The 19,579-nt window shown below is 41.6% G+C and overlaps 2 protein-coding genes across 2 annotated transcripts; both read left to right on the top strand.

Annotated features, from left to right (window-relative positions):
* The first annotated feature begins 7,334 nt into the window (after positions 1-7,334).
* Positions 7,335-14,054, top strand: LOC127366671 (cysteine/serine-rich nuclear protein 1). Its single transcript, XM_051405836.1, has 5 exons — positions 7,335-7,496; positions 10,024-10,235; positions 11,293-11,555; positions 11,637-11,939; positions 12,398-14,054. Exons 2-5 carry the CDS (start codon positions 10,052-10,054, stop codon positions 13,364-13,366), a joined length of 1,719 nt encoding a protein of 572 aa, XP_051261796.1. The 5' UTR covers positions 7,335-7,496; positions 10,024-10,051; the 3' UTR covers positions 13,367-14,054.
* Positions 14,055-14,400: 346 nt separating this feature from the next.
* On the top strand, positions 14,401-19,497 carry gorasp1a (golgi reassembly stacking protein 1a). The gene is made up of 9 exons (XM_051426647.1): positions 14,401-14,555; positions 15,690-15,770; positions 15,864-16,067; positions 16,187-16,273; positions 16,407-16,537; positions 16,903-17,038; positions 17,299-17,407; positions 17,516-17,659; positions 17,756-19,497. The coding sequence occupies exons 1-9, from the start codon at positions 14,493-14,495 to the stop codon at positions 18,256-18,258; spliced, it is 1,458 nt and encodes a 485-aa protein (XP_051282607.1). The 5' UTR covers positions 14,401-14,492; the 3' UTR covers positions 18,259-19,497.
* Positions 19,498-19,579: the final 82 nt, after the last annotated feature.

Genomic DNA, 19,579 nt, shown 5'->3' on the forward strand with positions numbered 1-19,579 from the left:
CCCCTAACCCTAACCTTCTTCAGTTTGAGGTCAAGAACATTTGTTCGCTATGACTAGATGAACAATGCGACCCATTTGTCTGCATCAAAAGAAAACAAAATTTGCATTCCCTACCTGCAGCATCAAATGGCAGACTGTCAAAGTTAGCGGCTAGCTAGTGAACATAGTGGAGCAGTTAAAGTGGTGGCTGTGGCTCAGTTGGTAGAAAAGGTTGTCATCCACTAATTGCAGGGTTGCCAGTTAGATTACCAACTCCTCTTATCCACACTGCAGTGTCAAAATGTACTCTAAATTTCTCCCAATGGTCAGACCCACTCCTTGCATGGTAGCCATTGGTGTGTGTGTGAGGGGTGTGTGTGTGTGTGTGTGTGTGTGTGTGTCTGTGAATGTGGAAAATGTAAATATAAATAAAGACATTTATCATTAAAGAATTAGATTAGACAGCAAGACAAAGCTAAACGGGGGGTGAATATAAGACATTTATACAGAAACACTACTCCAAATGAATGCAAATGTTCTTCAGTAACTGCTGGGTGAGTAAATAGAAACCTGTGTGATAAAGTAAAAGGTGATATATGTCACTGTTTGCTCCCCTTTCTGCTGCCAAGTGGCCAACAAATGAATTATTGCTGGTGTTTCTGACATGGAAGGTGTTTTTATACAGATATAGGCTATTTGTCGACCTCCAGAGGAAAACATTGTTAATTCATTCATGGAGAAAAACACACCATTGATGGTATTTTGCCTTAATATTATACAGCCAGGAGAGGGCGCCAGAACAACACCCCTCCCCCCATCCATAACACATGTGGTTAAAGGGCATCATAACTGCTTGCTTGTTGACAGAACATTTGTTGTTATTTTTATCAGTTAACCAAGTGAGTGCACGTGTATGACCGTTCGTTGTTGTTCTGCCTTTGTTTGTAAACATCTAATGCACCCATAAAGTACCACAGTGCACCTTAATGCATTGTACAAACATATGAATATGAAGACAAGTAACAGTGGAGTTAGAGATCACTGAGTGAGACAAGAACAGTTGTGTTGTCAGCCTTTAATGCATGTGTTTTGCCAGCTGCAATAGAAGGAGAGAGAGGAAATCAGTGAGTGATTGAGCGTGTAGGGGAGGGAGGGGGGAGTCAGACAGTCTCACCCACACAGCTCCATAGAACAGTCAGTACTGGCCTAAACAGCTGAGAACAGAGCAGGTCTCCTTCCTGCTGCTGCTGCTGCTGCTGTGTGCTCCTGCAAAAGCCTCACATGGAGCCACATGTGACAGCATTAACAACAGCAGAATACACTGTGCTGGAACTCAGAGAGCACAGGAGCTCCCACTGACAGCAACACACAATCAGTGGCAAGAGGAGAACAGGAACACATACACACAACTTTATCAGTCTGTAACTTTGAATACATATCGAGACAAGAGATATATGTCTTTACTATGCTCCTTCAGGGAAAGCGCCTTTTGTCTCCACGTTGCGTCACACAGGCCAGTTTGTAAGTTTGTAAGAAAGGTCACCGCAGCTCTCTGGCTAAAGCTGACAAGAGGTTCATTGTTGAAGGGGGAATGTCAAACCCAATCACACAGCTGCTTGGCTGTTACAGCTTTTGCTGCTCACATGCAGCGAAAGATAAGATCATTTCTGTTGAAAATTGTAGTGGTGTAACCTACTTTGCACTCTTCAGCTTGACTTGCTTTTGCAACCGTCCTGTAAACGTGATAATGCATGGATGATGTTTTCTAGGGATACACTGAGCAAACTTGGCCCTATAAGAAGAAATAATATACTGTAAGTAAAATTCTGGCAATCGTATTTGTCAGTAAAAGGACTTATCTACTGTACATTGCCTTAAAATATTACATTATCATAGCAGCCTTGAGTCTCACTGTTCTTAGCAATGACAAGGCCGTTAAGTGAAGGCATTTGAATTATACATTGCAGTTCATCTCAGTCCATGTTCTGCATGTGCAGGTTACTCTCCATTATAGCAGATCTCTTGCATATCAGTTTTTCAACCTACATGTTGCACAGAAAGCACTCCAGGATGTTGCAGCCTGAGTGACTATGCTACAGAGATACGATATCACTGGCCCCAGGATTAGGCAGCAGTACACTTGGCACAATGCCAGCTCGCCATTAGGTTGTCACAGGAAGTTCTCTGGTGTCATGTCCATGAAGTGATACCACTGCACAGACAAAAGGATGGCAGTTGACACATCACTTAAGGTGTCACTGTTGTGAAATCTTACCCAAAGTCTTTATCTGATGGCATTTTCCGAGTGGAGAAAGTGAGATTGGTGTCTCTTTGGCACACAGTGGAGTTTAAAGGGGCAGAAAACTTATTTTCTCAGTCAGCTTTGTTATTAAGAGCAATGAGGTCCAACACAAACACAAAATTGGAACAGTTTATATGTCTGTGGTGTTTTATCTGTGCTCTTTAACTGGTTTGAAGTGGGAGAGGCTCAGTTAGGAAAAAGTGATCAGGATTTAGCAACATTTGAATCAAACTGTGATAGCAATTGTGGAGTACAGTAGGGGTGTAACATTAACAGTATAAAATTAGTGGACAGAATTTCCAGGTCTGGGAAGTGAAGCCACTGCAGAAGTCACATAAACCTGCGCACTTTCTAATGACCAGCAGGGGGCAGCTCCCTGGCTGCAAAAAGAAGTGCTTGTATTGACTGTACTTCTCACTTGATGGGAGCCAATGAGCTTGTGGCCTCAATTGCTAGTTTGAAGTCTTCTTCTATACAGCATGAAGTTCAGTGTCCCATCCATGAGCCATCCATAACATTCACTAAAACAAATGTCTGACTACATTGGACTGCAAGATGCACAGACAACAAAGCTACATAGAGGAACAGTTAGTATAAGACAAGTAACACTATTGTTAGCAGCTAATGCTATTTCCACCTCCTCCTGGTTACTGAAGTCATGTGCTAATATTCTGTTACATCTGCCCATACAGTGTTATTAAAAATATCAAATTCAGAAAGATAAACTTCGTTAAATAATGGCCAGTCAGCCAGATTTCAGTAAATATTTATTTTGCTTCAGGGACTCCCATGTCTACTGTTTGTGTGGCAGGAGACATAATGTTTGTAGGCTATTTCTGATTCAGTATTGAAATTTAAAAAAATGGTGAATAATGAATTAACATCACACTTAACATTAAAGAAATATATATATATATCAAAGCACAGCTTAATCACATCAATTGTTACAGATGTAGCTGTATTGTTATGGTATTGGATGTGTTTCAAATTGTCTGAGAGGGACTTATACACACCCCTATTGTATGGTTATGTGCTTATATGTTAGCATTGTCAATCAAACTGATCAAACCCCACCATCAAAGTTCTGATAGAGCACATGATCTGAGTGTCCAAGTGTTTAAACTGTGTTCTTTTCCCCAAAACTGTAACTTTGCTTTGTTTCTTATTCAGCTTGTAGGATTTAGTGGCATCTAGCGTGGTAGATGCAAATTGCAGCTCCCTTCTTTCACCTTCCCTATCCAAGCGTGAAGGAGAAACTACAGTGGACCTGGCCTTGAAATGTGTGAAAGACGTAAACATGGCAGACTCAATGAAAGGCGACCTTTTGCGTTTGTAGATATAAAAAGCAAATTCTAAGGTAACAAAAGCATAACAATTCTTATTTTCAGTTGATTATACACTAATGAAAACATACCTATGAATACTATATTTCATTTCTGTCAGTAGAGCCTCCTAAATGTTAAAAACTGAACCTTGAAGATTTTAAACTGCATTTAAACCTATTTAAATCCAGCAAGCTGACGTCACTGATTCAGACATGAACACCAAAATCTAAAGCAATGAGTAAACCTGAAGTCAGAATAAAAAAATAATGTATTAAGCCAAGAACACCACTGACGTACAAAATGATAACGACTACAATGATGTTGGCAATGTTGATGATGAAGACAGTCATGCTGCTGCTGCTGATGATGATAAAGGCAATGATTCACTGCCTTTCCATCCTCTAAAATAGAAATGGCTGGGCTATATTTGCCCTTGCGACCATGGTGACGACTGTCAAAATATGACACCAGAGACTATGTAAAAAGGAGCCAACTCATGTGTACATGTGACATTTCTCATAAAGGAGCCGGAGTGAGACATCAACAATTCAGAGAAAGAGAGAGAGAACGTACTCCTTTTCTTGATATCTTTAGGGAGTTGATCATTTTCAGTTTGCTGATCATTTTATCTGCACTGAGCTGAATTTAATTCACTATCTAGTCATCTAATTATGTTGTCAAGGAAGTATTCTTTTAGAAAACAAAACATTGTCCGGCTCCATTTGGCACCTTATATTACTACCTGACTGGAAACAGTAATACACAGTCCAACACTACCTGATACTTCCTGTTGTGCCCAGGAAAACTGAGAGTGATCTCTAAAAGGAGGAGGGGGTAAATCCTTGTGATAGTAATCATAGAAAGGAAGGAGAAACTGGGGTGTTGTTTCACATGGCTGAAGCTTTGTCAAACTCTGTCAGTGTATTGCTGTGTGTGGGCCATCGCTGGCACAGCTTGACTGAGAAAAGAGGGCCACAAGAGCCAATGGCATCAACCTGAGAGGCTGCCAGAATTTAGGTTAACTATAAGTTATGTAACATGGACTCTGGACTGAGAGCACAGTAATGGTTCACTCTCACTGCTCTCAGTACGAGCAGAAATGAGATAGGATTATCTATCAGACGTACAGTATGAGTGACAGTGTTGAATCTGTGCTGGGGTGCAGTGTGTCACTTCTTCATTGTCATTTACATGACGTGTGAATGGAATTAAATCTGACAAAAAGTGCAACTAGGTTAGCAACCTGTGTCAGATAGAGCTTGATGCCTGCTTGATGAAGTGAATAAACACAGTAAATAGTGACAGATTTACTGTGTATTTACTGCACATGCTAAACTACAAATATTAATTTTCCTCCATGACTCATCTCCTTTTCTGTTAGTGCCGCACCAGTGTGGTCGGAGAAAATCTGAATCCACCTCCTGACTAATTCAAGCATACAACAAAGTCACACTGTGCCGATAACAGCCAGCAAACGGAACAGGAAACTCCAACTGTATTGGACAAATGTATTTTTAGACAGGCAGTGTGATTGTACTATAAATAGCCATGTTGCCTCATGCAGCACTTTGATCATGTGTTATTACTAAGTCACACCAAGATCTCAGAGAGGACAGACTGGATGGACCCTCAGGCTGCAAAATCTACCTTACATCAAATACTTTAATAAAGAATACAAGTTTGAGCATGAAATAAAGGAGGGTAATTGGGTATTTATGAGCTGTTTCACCATATTAGTAAGTCCTTGCCCCCTGCCTTCCTCCTGTTTACTCCACACCCAGGTCAGTGGAATAGAAACACACATATGCACTAGAGTGATCCCAGCCAAAGTGGGTCACCCTCTCATAACACACTTCCACTGAGTGCTGAGGTCGGGACGAGCAGTCCGTCCTCTGCCCAGAATGTTTGGACCAGCAGGTATTAGTGCAGTTGTTTCTTCAAACTGAACCACTGATGTGTATCAACACAGGGTCAAAGCTCAAGAGTACTTTGGACTTTGTCTTTCTGTTCATCTGTCTGTCCATCTGTTAATCTGTCGCTCTGTTTCTCTCTCTGAGCGCTGAGCTTCATTTTCCTCCCAGTCGGGGACACAGAGTAGCCTATGATTATCTTTAAAAGCAGAGACACTGGAATGTTAATCCAGTCGCTTTACTTTTTCTCACTCAGTATTTCCCCAAAAAATCATTGTGTTAACAGTTTGGATAGTTTCACAATGAGCAATGTGTGCACGCAGACAAACTTCAGTTTCTAACTAATGCCAACCTCTGTTAACAAGAATACAATATAACTGGAAAGTGGGAAGTAGAAGAGGAAGAGAGGCTTTATACTCAAATCCATAATCCAGCCCATTTACAGCTTCTCTACACCGCGGGGAGTTTCCTGGTGTTTAGGAGTGTCTGACTTGCGTTGTCTAACACCATTACAGAGGTGCACCAGTGAGTCATATTACAGTAATGTAAGATGAATACCTGGCAGTGTATGTCACCTTTAACAGAGGTCGGATCATCACTTTTATAAGGCGTCTGAAAGCAATTTACACAGACACAGAAGACTAGAAAGTCTGTGGAAGCAACGGAAGCGACGGAAGGCCAAAAATATTTTAATTTTAAACTGAATACCTAACTGTAAATTGTAACCGCGACTGAATATTTACAGTAATTCTGAAATTTAAATACCACTGATCTGTAAACCAGTGGTTACAATTTGGTATTTCAGTTCCTCATAAACTTAATGCAAATGTATTGCAACCTTTGTTTGCTGTTGCTCCCTGAATTGCTGTTCCATCTGCCACAAACAATGCACAAATTATGAAATATAGAGAGGAAGAAAAGTTATGTAAAAAAGCATACAACATATGTCAACTTTAGGTTAACAATACTACAGCCTCCAGAAAGACCTTTGAACTCAATCAACAACTCAGACTCAACCAAAGCTGGAATGCATGAGCTTCACCTATTGAACTAGTATTCCCATTATTTTGTCCACCCTCAAAATATCAGTGTTTCTTTTGTTTTATTGGACAAAAATAATAAAATAATGATCCAATTAAAATGACACCACAGAGTACGTGTTCTAACTCGTTTATTAAGCTGGCGAATTGCCTTCTGACAACCAGCACCTGGAGGTTTAAAAGTTATTTATTTACCATCACATCAGTGCTTGTTACAGTGCAATGTGATCACAACAGACAGGATCTGTGGGCAGCAGTGACAGCAGCCTCTGCGTGTGTCACCGTCTGCGTCAAGAAAAGTCAGGGGAGCCACGAAGAGGATTTATGTGAAGCCAGATCATTTTCTCTCCCAACCCCTTCCGGTTTCGTTGGGCCGGTTGAGCTGGTTTTAGCCATTAACTATAAGATTTCCCATGCAGATGTCAGCTAGATGTGTTTAAACTGAGGTATAAGGTATATTTTTCATAAAGCTGGGATGTATGAAGTTAGATTGTTTTGGTCTGAACGAGGTTCGACTGATTTAAGACCGAACAACGTCGTGATTACAGTCTTTAGCTGGGTTTAATGACAGCGTGGTGTTGGGTTTAAATCGGTAAAGAAACACTGCTACTGTTTCCCCAGGTAGACTATAACGTACCTGTCACACTAATAACATATGTCTGACTTTTCCCACATAAATAATCCTATGGCTAGCTATGCTGACCGTTGTACGCATGTGCAAGGTGGAGACGCGGTTCCTTGGGGAGGCACTATCTTGCTGCTACATGTGGTCTCTTTGGGAGCTCCCAGCCAGTCCTCTCACGTTCACACTGGTACTACTGTGAAGCTTCACATAAACACAGAGGGACACACAATGCTCAGCTGGCTGGACCGCGGACAAGACCCATAACTTCGTGTCAATTTCAGCCTTCTTTGTTACTATGCCGCATTTTACTTCTTGGTGAGTAACTGACGAAACATCACTATATGACTCCCAAAAGGTTTCTGTGAGTAATTCCTGTGGTTTATAAATGTATCTTATTTTATGTTTATCACTTCACGCGTATCGAGAATAGTGTAGCCTGTGAGTCTGAGTAATGTGGGCAATTACCGGAGCGGTACTGCTCAATTTACTGTTGATACTATGTTTCACGAAGAGCCCGACAGCCTAAAATTAGTAGTAATGTTTAGACAAACTTCCTATCCCACAGTCTGTGCTAGAGGAAGTTTGCTGTGGTTTGAATGAGACTGTCAGTGTTGTGCTGTGAGGGCAGCGGGCAGGGCAGCAGTGTTGTGAGTGGAGCTGACATGGTCGCGGTGTGTCTCCGCGAGGGGTGAAGAGGTCAGCTGCCTAATGAATGTTGTTGAGCCAAACAGGAAACGACTCCTCCAGTGAAAACCTGCTGTGACATTCCTGTAGGGATTTAAAGTACGCGTGAACACAATGGTGGAAGTATTGGGCATGTATTCTGCGTTATGGGAGCTTTTTTTCATCCAGTAGTGTCACAATAAAAATTCCCTGCAGCCTATTCTTAACTACTTTTAATACAGTATACAGTATACCCCCCACCTCCTGTTTCACATGAACGCGCACGTGCACCACGTGCTTCTGCTGCTTTGAACCTTTAAATTATTAATGTGATCTCAGTGGATACACACATGTACAGGCTGTACAGTACAGTAAGGTCTGTGCACCCTCACACTTATTAAATGTAATAAATGTGATATAATTGGGACAAGAGGCAGCTATAATAATACTGCAGTGCAGCATTAATTAGAAATACTGCCATTTTATTTGTAGGAATATTAAATTAGATCATTTTCGGCAGAGATAGATAAATGCCTCTACACCTAGCTGTGTGTGCAGAAGGGGGGTGTACAGTGTAAACAGGGTAATGGTGCAAGAAGATGTCTCTTGTTTCACCTCTTATTTGCTGATGGATCCAGGAAGTTGCTCACACACGCACGCACACACACACACACACACACACACACACACATTGGTTTAACTGTTTGCTTACGACAGACAATCCCAGAATGAGTATGTGTTAGTGCAGGGCAATGGAGTATTTTCTGAGCAGAAGCAATGTCACAGTTTTTCCTGGTGTACTCTCTCTTTTAGAAATTCTCCTGCTGTACTGTTATCTGTGGCTCGTGTTAGGTTGAATGTTCTCTACTCTCGCAGTCTAAATCCTGGTCAGCTGCTTGTATTGCTGTCACTTATTGGACCATGATGGAGTTTAAAGCATCTCGAGGTCATGAAGTTTTTCTGGTTATTTGGAGCCTTGAAGAAGAGTACAAATTTTATTAGTGAATATTAAGTTTGCAGACTTTAAGGAGTAAAAGCATACAGACGTGACTGTTTTCTGTCGCTATTACTATGAACCGAATTAGAGCAGAGATGATGAATCCATCTGCAGAAAATGAATCAGAAGCATTTGATCGTTGATTTTTAAAGACGAATAAATGCACTTTCTGGTTCCAGCTTCCTGAATGTGAATATTTGCTGGTTTTCGTAGACTTTATTCCACAGAATATCTTTGTTTTTTTTTTTTTTTTTTCCATTTTCAGTAGTCTGACATTTTATAGGCCAAGCTGATTAATCAAAAAAATATGAATGTATATAAAAGTGATGATTTGTTGCAGTCCTAAACAAACAATAGCAGTTTTCCTGACATCCAATAGGTCACAGGCTCCCATTGTCCCAATGAATTAACAGCTTGTGCACAAAGACTTGTGAAACAGAAATATTGGACTAGACTAATAACAGCTTTTCTTTACACCACACTCTGCTTAGATTTTCTCTTTTACTTAGTAGCTCTGAACATCCCTGGTAAGGTTTGTAACCCTGAAATTACTTGTGTTTGGATTTTTTCCCCACGTTCATATCCAGAAATAGCAGCCACTCGAACCATTACACCCCCCAGTCCTCAGCACACAGCCATTGGACAGTCTGTTTCCACGTATTCTTCACAAAAAATCTTGAGGAATCATTGGAATGTTAATTACTCTGCAGGGAAAAGAAAAAGGGCTGTTGATTTTTTTTAAGCGCACGTAGGATTCCAGCTCATGTTTGTACGCTTATGAAATGTCAGTTTGTTGGATAATCACTGTCGAGATGTAAATGAGCCTAAACAAAGTTGTGCCCTGAAACCGGCTCGACCGGCAGCGCTGCAGCTCAGGAAAGACCTCTCATTCCTCCAGCTGTCTCTTCTAGAGTTGTTTCATTTGACTGTGTATATTTGGTCTCTAAAACAGATGAGGAAACACATTGTTGCTGTGGTAGAGAACTGTATGCCAGTATTAATTAATTGATTTACATAATGTTCCTGGGTTAGGAATGCTGAACCAAGTGCTGCTGCTTAGATAAAGCCTCACAATTTATGAATGGTTTTCTGCCTGTCAGAGTATTCATCCATGCATTTATTACCACAGTATGATATTTGAATATTGAAACCAATGTCCCATTTCTCTTTGTGTTCATGCAGATTGTATATCAACCACAGCAGCCAAACAATGAGAGGCATCCTTAAGAGAAAGTTTGCAGAGGTAGATGACAATCCCTGCTACTCCTCCTCCTCTCCTCCGTCCTCCCTCTCTTCCCCTGCCTCCTCGGAGTGGGAGTCCGACGGGGAGAGCAGCCCCTCAGACAACCAGGATTTCACACCTCACAGTCCTTCTTCACCCACCAGTTTACCCAGTAAGTCTCCAAACCAATGACCACTGTGCTTTTTTCCACCTCCCTTCTTTCAAATAATGCAAACCTCCTCTTTATCTTGCCGTTTTTCCATCACTGTTTTATAGGAGTGCCTCTTATCAGCCTGCAGCAGCGCTGGTATGAAAACGTTAACCTTAGGGCGGTTGTAGATCATGCACAGCGAATGACTCGCCTCTGGACTGTGTGGTTGGGTGGAAGATCATTTGCCTGAGCAATAGGATGTTGTGGAATCAATTTGAATAGCAAGATCCCTTTAAACATGTCATATCAAATGTCCTTGTTAAGGTAGCACAAAGCTGCACAGATGGCTTGCGATGACAAAATATTCTGCAGTTATTGTTGTACAGTCTACAGCCTTATGTATAACAGTTTCAGGCTTGTTATTCTGAGCCTGTTACCAAGCCACAATGGAGTCATAGTGCAAACAGTGCCCCAGTGTGGAGCCTTTTAGACAGACAGAGCAGCTGAGACATGCTTAGTCAGCTGCTCTCACTTGTTTACTCACTTCACTGAACTAGAGTTCAGCTTCAGTTATGTGTGAGAGTTTAGATCCATTGTTGAAGCTAAACTGTTAAACCAAACAGTAACCTGATGAATACTGAAGCCTAAACTGTCAGGAAGAGTCTAACTATGTGCTGATAAACCTCCAACAAACAGCAATTAGACCCTGCTTTACTTCTTTTCTCTCTGTACTGCTGATCTGTCCACTGGTTCAATAGGCCCTTTGCTTGGTATTTCCTGTCCACATGTATGTTGAACTGTTGAACCAAGCCACTGCAGTGAAGCACCTGTAGTGTGTCACCTAGTGGCCACTCAGAGACCTGCAGAAGACAAAGTCCCAGTTCTGCATTTATCAAGTCTGTAGGAATCATTTTGAAAGTACCCTAGTGTAGGCCTCAATAGACATTTATGAAGCACTGACTTTGAGCTAAGAGAAGGAGAGGATTGTGACAAAGTAGGAATTACCATGATCTAGTGCAGTTTTGTTGATTTGCACTTTTTCTGATGTTTCCATTGTCTCTTTTTCTAACGCAACCAGTTCGGTCTATCCTGAAGAGACCAAAGCTTGCAGGCACACAGAGCAACGTGCGCTTTGACCATGTGACAGTGTTCAGTTTCCCACGCTGTCAGGGCTTCACCAGTGTGCCCAGCCGGGGGGGTGCCACCCTGGGTATGATGCGGAAGCACAGCACCCTCCACAGATACACGGTGGCAAAGTACGCACTGGAGCAACGACACAGGCGCAGAGAGAGGCTCAGAGACAGACTGAGAGAAGAGAGGTTCGAGGCTCTGAAACAGAAAGTGAGTGAACTTCATTTCTACATTAGTTTGCACTGCTCATCTGCGCAGCAGTCTTATCTTTATCTGTTGTGCTGATTCCAGTTGATCACCAGTGGGGCCATTGACCAACGGGAAGCAGACAGGCTCACGGTGGATCAGATCCCAGATCAAGACACTGAGGTCCATGTCAGTGATGCTGAGCTGGGGGACGGAGGTTTCCTTCAGCCGTACTCCTCCAGACAGCGGCAGGCTCTCCTCCTGGCAGCCGGGGTGAAGCGCATAGACAGGGAGGAGAAGAGGCAGCTTCACGCCCTCCGTCTCTCCAGAGAGGCCTGTGGATGTGACTGCCGAGGCTTTTGTGAGCCAGAGACCTGCGCATGCAGTCTTGCAGGAATCAAGTGCCAGGTAAAACACTTTGCACTGCCGCTTTTTATCGTGAATGGGTTTCATGTTTTATTTTTACATCTGAAATGTGGACAAATTTGACTGTAAAATGATCCTTTAATTTACGTTTCAATTAGCCAAAAACAGACATTCCTATCTCGTTAATTTACACATTATCAATTTCTCAATTGATTTTCCAGAAAAAGTGTTATATATCAATATTGTGATAGAAAATTACATATACTGCAATTGAGGATTTTGTCCATATCACCCTCCCCAGTGCACGCTATCGTTTGTCTTTGCACTACTGTAAAAAGTAGTCCATGAGGGGCCTGTTGTTTAGAAAACAAGACTGTAAACAAATAAGGAATTTTATTGGAATCTTGCAAACTACCTTTTGATTTATCAGCCAGAAACCATTAAGAAATTAAAATGTTACCTGCACAGGATTTTCACTGTCTGCTGTCTCTCACACACAGGCAGACCGCCTCAACTTTCCATGTGGCTGCACTAAGGATGGCTGTGGAAACACTCAGGGGCGCATCGAGTTCAACTCCAGACGTGTGCAGACTCATTACATCCACACCGCCATGAGACTCGAACTGGAGAGGCGACTGCAGGATGAAAGACTGAGCCAAGAGGACGAGGCAGGACTTCCAGAGGACCTTCAAGAAAACGTGGACCAGGATGAGGCCGACACGGTGCAGAGTGCACAGGACAAGAGCTGCCCCTTTGGGTTCACCATAGAGGAAGATGGTCTTCCTCTCACCATGCCCACCACCCCTTCCTTTCATTTTATCCCAGAGCGGTTGGTGGTGGAGGAGAACAGCTGCAGCAGCGACATGACTGAGTCTTCATGCTCCTCCTCTGACTGTGATGCAGGAGGAAGCCCTGGTGGGAGTCAGAGTCTGCCTGAAGTTGATGGAGGGTTGTCTTGTGCCCTCAGCATCTGTGACAATAATGACTACTCTACGTGCAGCCAGCTGAGGCACACAGGAGAACCACTGACGCAGCACAGCAGCACACCTACTGACAGTACAGGGCCACTGACAGCCGACACATTCACAGACAATATGAGCAGGACCTCACTGACAGATTACCTCGATGAGAATGCAAACCAAGCCAGAGACCTTTTTGATGACGACTCTCTTGAGGGCTTTCCCAACACTCCCTCCCCCACTGTGGACTATTCCTTGGGCAGGTACATGGACCTGAGTCTCTCCTCTGACTCCGACCTCGAGTTCTTTGACAGTGACTACACCTCCGGACCTCTGCACAGCTCTTTCAAACTACAAAGACACCCAGACAGCTTTTGCCAACTCCAGCTCTTCAGCTCCGTCAATCTGCCACCTTACGAGTCGAGCACCTACCTCCTGGAGTCTCTGATCGGCCTGACTGAACCGAGCGCGGAGCAGGGTTATGCAGTCAGCGATGCTCAGATTTTCTAGCTGATTCAAGGAATTCTGAGATAACAAGAAACTGTGTAAGAAAATGTAATGTGTAAAGCACTGCTTTTATGTATTTGTAAGAATATTTCACTGTACAAAAAATAATTGATAAAATATTTTTTTCTTGCTGGATATTTTTTCTATTGCTTAAAAATAATTTTGCCTTTGTTTCAAAGACCACAGTTGAGTAATTAATATATTATGTCTGTTTTTTTATTTTCTGAATCTATGTAATGTCTGACATGTTATTTAATATCTTTTACTACCATGGCCACAGAGAATATTTGAATGTTTTATTTTCAAGCAGCGGCCTCTTCATTGCTCATTGCAAGTTGAACCCAATACTGGAATGCCTGTCAAACAACAATTTCTCCTATTTTTGGAGTGGTTGTGTAAAGTTATATTTATTACAAAGGTCACAACGGTAGTGGCAATAAAGAGTTCCCATTTTAAAAAAGTATTGCCCCTGATATCAACAAAAATATCCATATTTTGCCGGCAGCTGGCCATGGTATAAGAAGGATAATCCACTTTGACACATGCAGTAAATAACACTCCAGGTTCTGATTTTTATTTTCATTTTTTAAATAACTGCCTGGTTATTTGTGAATTATCTCCTATATGCTTAACAATATGTTTATAATATTTCTGTACTGGAGTAATGAAATAAAAAACAATTATTTATTTATTCACTGACTTGAAATGTATTTATTAAGCTGTATTTTTCTTTTGTCCCGGTACATATGAAGAAACCAAGACCTTTTTCACAGCAGCCATTTTGACATGAAATAGTAGGGTATTACAGTGTTACTAATGTTACACATTACATTCAAGAGTCAGGGTGCAGTGTCACATCTTAGGTGTATAATATCAACGCTGGGACATGAAGCAGCTTTACTACTATTTAAATAATTATTAATAATAATATTAATAATAATAGCACAATCATTTAAAAAAAACGCGTACACAGGTATGCGCATGCGTAGTGTTCGGTCGGTTCGATACCAGCGATGTTCAATTGGTTTGGACTACAGACAAGATGGCCGCGGACTGTCAACCGTGTTAATTCTCACACACTTGTTATTTTCTGATGATATAAGCTAATATTTGAAAGTTCCGGGCAGAGATGGGTTTATCACAGAGTTCAGAAGTATCCGAAGGAGGGACGTATGGATACCACGTACACGGCGTAAGAAGGGCTTCATCCTGCTTTGTGTTTGAACAGCGAGTACAGCAGCTTATCATCAAGTGTTACTGTATGCTAACACACAGCTAGCGCAGAAGCTGCTGCAGACCCTCCGCTGAAACCTGATGAGGTGGCACTGTTTACCTGTTCTTCCAGGTTGACACAATGTAACCGAAACTTTCACTGATTTTAGATTTAAAACAAAGGGTTGAATTCAGGTTTGTAACTTGTCTCTAATCAGGTGTCCCAACAGTCCTGGATCTATTAAAAGTCAACTATTACATTCAATACAACACGAATGCCTTGGACTAATATAATATAATATAATGGTGTTCAGCATCGGGGCAAATTGAAGAAGGTTTTCTTTTACTGGCCTCCGAGGAATCGCCTTACTGTACTTGTACAGATTGTACATTTAATTACATTAGTGCCGGAATCTGTGGGTTAACTGATGCATCGATCGAGATACAGCGAAAAAGACAAATAACATTCAAGCTTTTCAGATACAAAGATTTGATGCTTTTTTTTTATGTGAATGTTAGTTAAATATTTTTTTATGTATATAATATGTTTGAGATAATGTTTTGGACTGTTGGCTGGAGAAAACAAGCATTTTCTTTTAGGGCCATGGGCAAGAAAAGCAAATCGTTTGAAAAACAAACCCAAAAAAAACCTTCCAAATTCTAAATTAATCCGTGATGAAAAAAATAGTCCCTTGTTGTAGTTTTTTACTGTAGTCCTGAAGTTGGTAAAATAGGTCATGATTTAAATGCTCCAAAAATATTTAGAAAATTCATTTCCAAAATAATAATGATAATAATAATACATTTTATTTATAAGCGCTTTTCTAAATACTCAAAGACACTTTACATAAAAACATAAAAGCAGTAAAACAACATCAAATAGTAAAACATTAAAAACACATCAGATTAAGCTAAACATTAAAAGCAATTTTAAAAAGGTGTGTTTTTGAAAGTGACTTGAATGTTGGAGGGGCGGTACAGTCGTGGATGTGTTTGGGGAGAGAGTTCCAGAGGGAGGGGGCAGCTACAGAGAATAAAATGATATTGTAATTGTGTGGTTGTATTTCGAGATAAAGCACCACGAGTTATCAAACACTGGTGTTGGTATTGACAGGTGCAGCCAAGTTCCCCTGCAGAAAAGGCCGGACTGCAGCCCTTCTTCGACTTCATTCTGTCTTTGGACAACAAAAGACTGGTGAGATTATTGATTGTTCTATTGTAAGTGACATAAAACAGGCAGAAAATGTACCTCATATTCCTGCTGTTCTGACTCCTCCTGTTTCACCAGAATGAGGAAAATGACCTGCTGAAGGAGCTTCTGAAAGCCAACGTGGAGAGAGCCGTGAAGATGGAGGTTTACAGCACAAAAACCACGAGGGTTCGGGAGCTGGAGGTGTTGCCCAGTAACATGTGGGGAGGACAGGGCCTGCTGGGGGCCAGTGTACGCTTCTGTAGCTACCAAGGAGCAAATGAGAACGTCTGGCACGTTCTGGTAAGCTTCTTTCATCAAGAACTAGGAGAACCAAACTGATTGACCTAACTCTGATTTGAACCTCCATACTCATTACTCCAATATAGCTTCATCTTTTCTTTACGAACTGTTTCCCGTAGGATGTGGAAGCCAGTTCACCTGCTGCACTGGCTGGACTTCAGCCACACAGTGACTACATCGTTGGAGCAGATCAAGTGTTGCAAGATGTAAGAGATAGATATAGTGTCAGATATAGATAGTGCTCTATTACTAACATTTGGCTCTTAAAGTTAAAAAAGGTTTCTCTTAACAAATCTTTGAAAGATGAGTTGTAGTTAAGTTGTTATTGTTGATTTCTAGTCAGAAGACTTCTTCTCGCTGATCGAGGCCCATGAAGGGAAGCCCCTGAAGCTGCTGGTGTACAACACACAGACAGATGTCTGCAGGGAGGTGGTGGTCACACCAAACGGAGCGTGGGGTGGAGAGGGCAGGTACGTGACAATACACAATTACATATACACTGACCTACTGGAGAAAACCTCAGTATTTCACCTTTAATAAGTTCATCTTTTTGCCTTAGGACTGTTTATTGTCTATTCTAGACAACATTTCAAATAAATAACATCACGCTGGCTTTAGAATTTACTTATTGGAATAATAATGCTTGTGTTAGCATTACTGGAGCTATGCTAAATGAAGAGAAAGGTGCACTATACTGTAAAGTTTATTCAAATGGCCATTCAATCACAGTGACCTTTTATTCAGATTAGTCAGCATTATTTTATGTTCTCAAATGTATTAATTGTTTAATGGTGTTATAAATAGTAGTGAAGCATATTAAAATGTTTGCCCGTAGTTTGGGTTGCGGCATTGGTTATGGCTACTTGCACCGAATCCCAGCAGCAAATCCTGACACACCGACGGAAAAGCCTCCTACCCCTGTTCCTGAGGAGGAACCCCCTCTTAAGATGCCTACCCATGGATTCATGGAGGTAAATCTCAACATTTACGGCTGCAACTAATGATTAGTTTCACTGTTTATTAATCTATTGGTTGCTTTTCTTCAGTTAAGTTAATTTACTCTATAAAATCTCAAAAATCACATTTGATGATGACCGATGGATTACTGAAATTGTTGCTGAATCAACTAATAGTTTCCACACTTTCCATTTGTTTGTTTCACTGCTAACTTAACCGTTGACTGACAAGCGATTGGCAGTAGCAACAAAGCTTATTTCTCTTTGTTTTGCAGGCGCCTTTGATGGCACCTTCAAGCCAAAGTGAAGATCTGTTAGACCTGGAGCAAGTCACCCTCCAGGAAGGTCCTCTACCTCCACCCCTCCAGAGAGTCATGGACCCTGGTCAGTTCAGATATGCTGTGGTTGCAGAGGATGAAGATCCACAATGCATGAGTCTTTTTGGCATCTCACTGGGTACATAAAAAATCTCATCAGCAGGTGTTTTTCCAGGTTTCTCAGACTCTGACGTGGCTGTGGTGAACCCTGACGTTGCAGATTTGGTGGACAGACTGGAACTGTCCATGTCGTCCATCGACATGACCAACACCGCACTGGCTATGCACGAGGAGAAGGACGGAGACATCTCTGGTGTTGGTAAGTTAGGCAGCACTTCATACCAGCATCCCGTAGCTTTTGGGTATATATTTGGCGAAAGGAGTATAGACTATGTTTGTGCTTCCTGTTGTACAGAGGAGCTGGAGGACAGTTTGCTGCTTTCATCGTCAGCAGACAACCAGACTGACCCACAAGAGCTGAGCTCCCAGGCAGCCATGGACCTCACTTCTGCTCTGGCTTCAGATGACACTTTGTCAGATTCAGGCATCCCACCGGCTGAACCATCTCCCCCGGAGTCCACAGACCTACCCGCCTCTCTCTGCGAGTCTAGCAACAGCCCAAGTCCACCTTTGGGTGCATTGTCTCTCCCCGTGGAGTCCCCCGAGCCTCCTGTGGAGTCCCCCAAGCCTCCTGTTGAGTCCCCCGTTCCAGTTGAAGACCCTCCCTGCCCATCTCCTGTCGATCTCCTCCAATCCTCTGCTGTTAATGAGTCAACAGCGGGTGATTTTCCCGCTCAGGCCATCAACGATGAAACAGGGCGAGCGGAGGAGTCGGCAGAGCCTCTAGATGTGGCTCCTGCTCACCACTGCAGCCACGAGAGTGATGAGGAGGATCCAGAACAGCCGCCTCTTGAGTAAGCGTGCATCAGGCCACACACAAAGTGAAGCTGACAATCACTGGGGCTTTTTAAAGAAACACTATATAGGAAATACAGGACAGACCGAGGGAAATGCTGAATGATTTTATACTGATATCTAAAATCAGGTTAGTTACACTACAGAAACCAGCTAAAGCATTAGCATATAAGTATAGAAACACTTCTGTAGGAACATCCTTTTTGTTTTATATGTGAGAATCTAAAGTTACTGCTCATTTGTACGCCAAGGTTATGTCATCAACATGATCCCTTGCTTGGTGCAAAATTAAGAGTATACGGGTGACTTTGCCTCGGGTACACAAATGTCATGAATACTTGAACACTTCCAAAGATAAACACATACATTTACTACAGTAAAGCACAGCTGCACCTTCATATCAAATAACACTTAATGTTCCTGAACCTACCAGGTCAGATGAGACATTACAATGTTGTGGTGCATTTATACATCTGTTATCCTTGTGTTTAATAGAAGCTAATAACGATTTAAAATGGCTCACTAAATTATAAGAGGGGAACTTTTACTGTAGTTCACGGCCTCAGTATTGGATTTCAACGTGTTTTTGATGTGGTATGAGGGAAATTTTGTCCACTTGTACTGTGTGAAACCAGTCAGTGCAAGTTTTTACACCAGATTTGATGGTCAGTATGTTTTAACACTGTATTTTATTTGATTTATTCGGCCATGCAGTCTGTGATCTGTTTGAACAGTTTTTACTGCTTGTATCGTGTCCCCATTACGGAAGCTTTGAAATGCAATTTTCTTCCCCCCCTCACGATTATTTTTTCACAGATGAAAAACTGTTTTCTTTTTACTGATTGTGAGGGAAAAAAACAATTGCCTTTCAGGGCTTCCATGCTACATGTCTCCTTCAATGCTATTCTTACTTTGTAATTTTTGTGATCTATGCAACAATAGACAAGTACTGCCTGTAACTTGACAGATAAAGTGTAAATCCTTTCATATATAGGAGTATGTAAGAAGTCTGTAACAGTTGCTGTTGACTATGTTTTGTGTTTTTCTAGGGAGCTTCTCAATGTTTTTCACAGTCAAGTAGGTGCTAGTGTGTAAAATAAGGAAAAGTATTTTTGCAAATATTTTATCAATTAATTGTATGTTTTATTAGGAATGAGTGCAGAGTCTTTTGATGAATGTGAAATGGGTGAATCTTTGATGGTTAAACAATCATATCACTTGGCTTAAAAAAAGAAAAAGAAATTGTCCCTTGTTTTTCTTATTTCACGCTCATCAGCTGAACACATTACAACTCAAGAAACATCCATTTAAAATTCCCATAAAT

Source organism: Dicentrarchus labrax, unplaced genomic scaffold (genome assembly GCF_905237075.1).
Source record: "Dicentrarchus labrax unplaced genomic scaffold, dlabrax2021, whole genome shotgun sequence".
Lineage (NCBI taxonomy): Eukaryota > Metazoa > Chordata > Actinopteri > Moronidae > Dicentrarchus > Dicentrarchus labrax.

What these genes read in the sequence shown, in the direction of transcription:
- gorasp1a (XM_051426647.1), top strand. Translation starts at nt 14,493, where the DNA reads ATGGGTTTATCACAGAGTTCAGAAGTATCCGAAGGAGGGACGTATGGA. An exon ending in CAGATCAAGTGTTGCAAGAT is followed by an intron (nt 16,274 to 16,406) that starts GTAAGAGATAGA and finishes GTTGATTTCTAG; the next exon opens with TCAGAAGACTTCTTCTCGCT. An exon ending in CGGAGACATCTCTGGTGTTG is followed by an intron (nt 17,660 to 17,755) that starts GTAAGTTAGGCA and finishes CCTGTTGTACAG; the next exon opens with AGGAGCTGGAGGACAGTTTG.
- LOC127366671 (XM_051405836.1), top strand. Translation starts at nt 10,052, where the DNA reads ATGAGAGGCATCCTTAAGAGAAAGTTTGCAGAGGTAGATGACAATCCC. An exon ending in TTCACCCACCAGTTTACCCA is followed by an intron (nt 10,236 to 11,292) that starts GTAAGTCTCCAA and finishes TAACGCAACCAG; the next exon opens with TTCGGTCTATCCTGAAGAGA. An exon ending in TCGAGGCTCTGAAACAGAAA is followed by an intron (nt 11,556 to 11,636) that starts GTGAGTGAACTT and finishes TGCTGATTCCAG; the next exon opens with TTGATCACCAGTGGGGCCAT.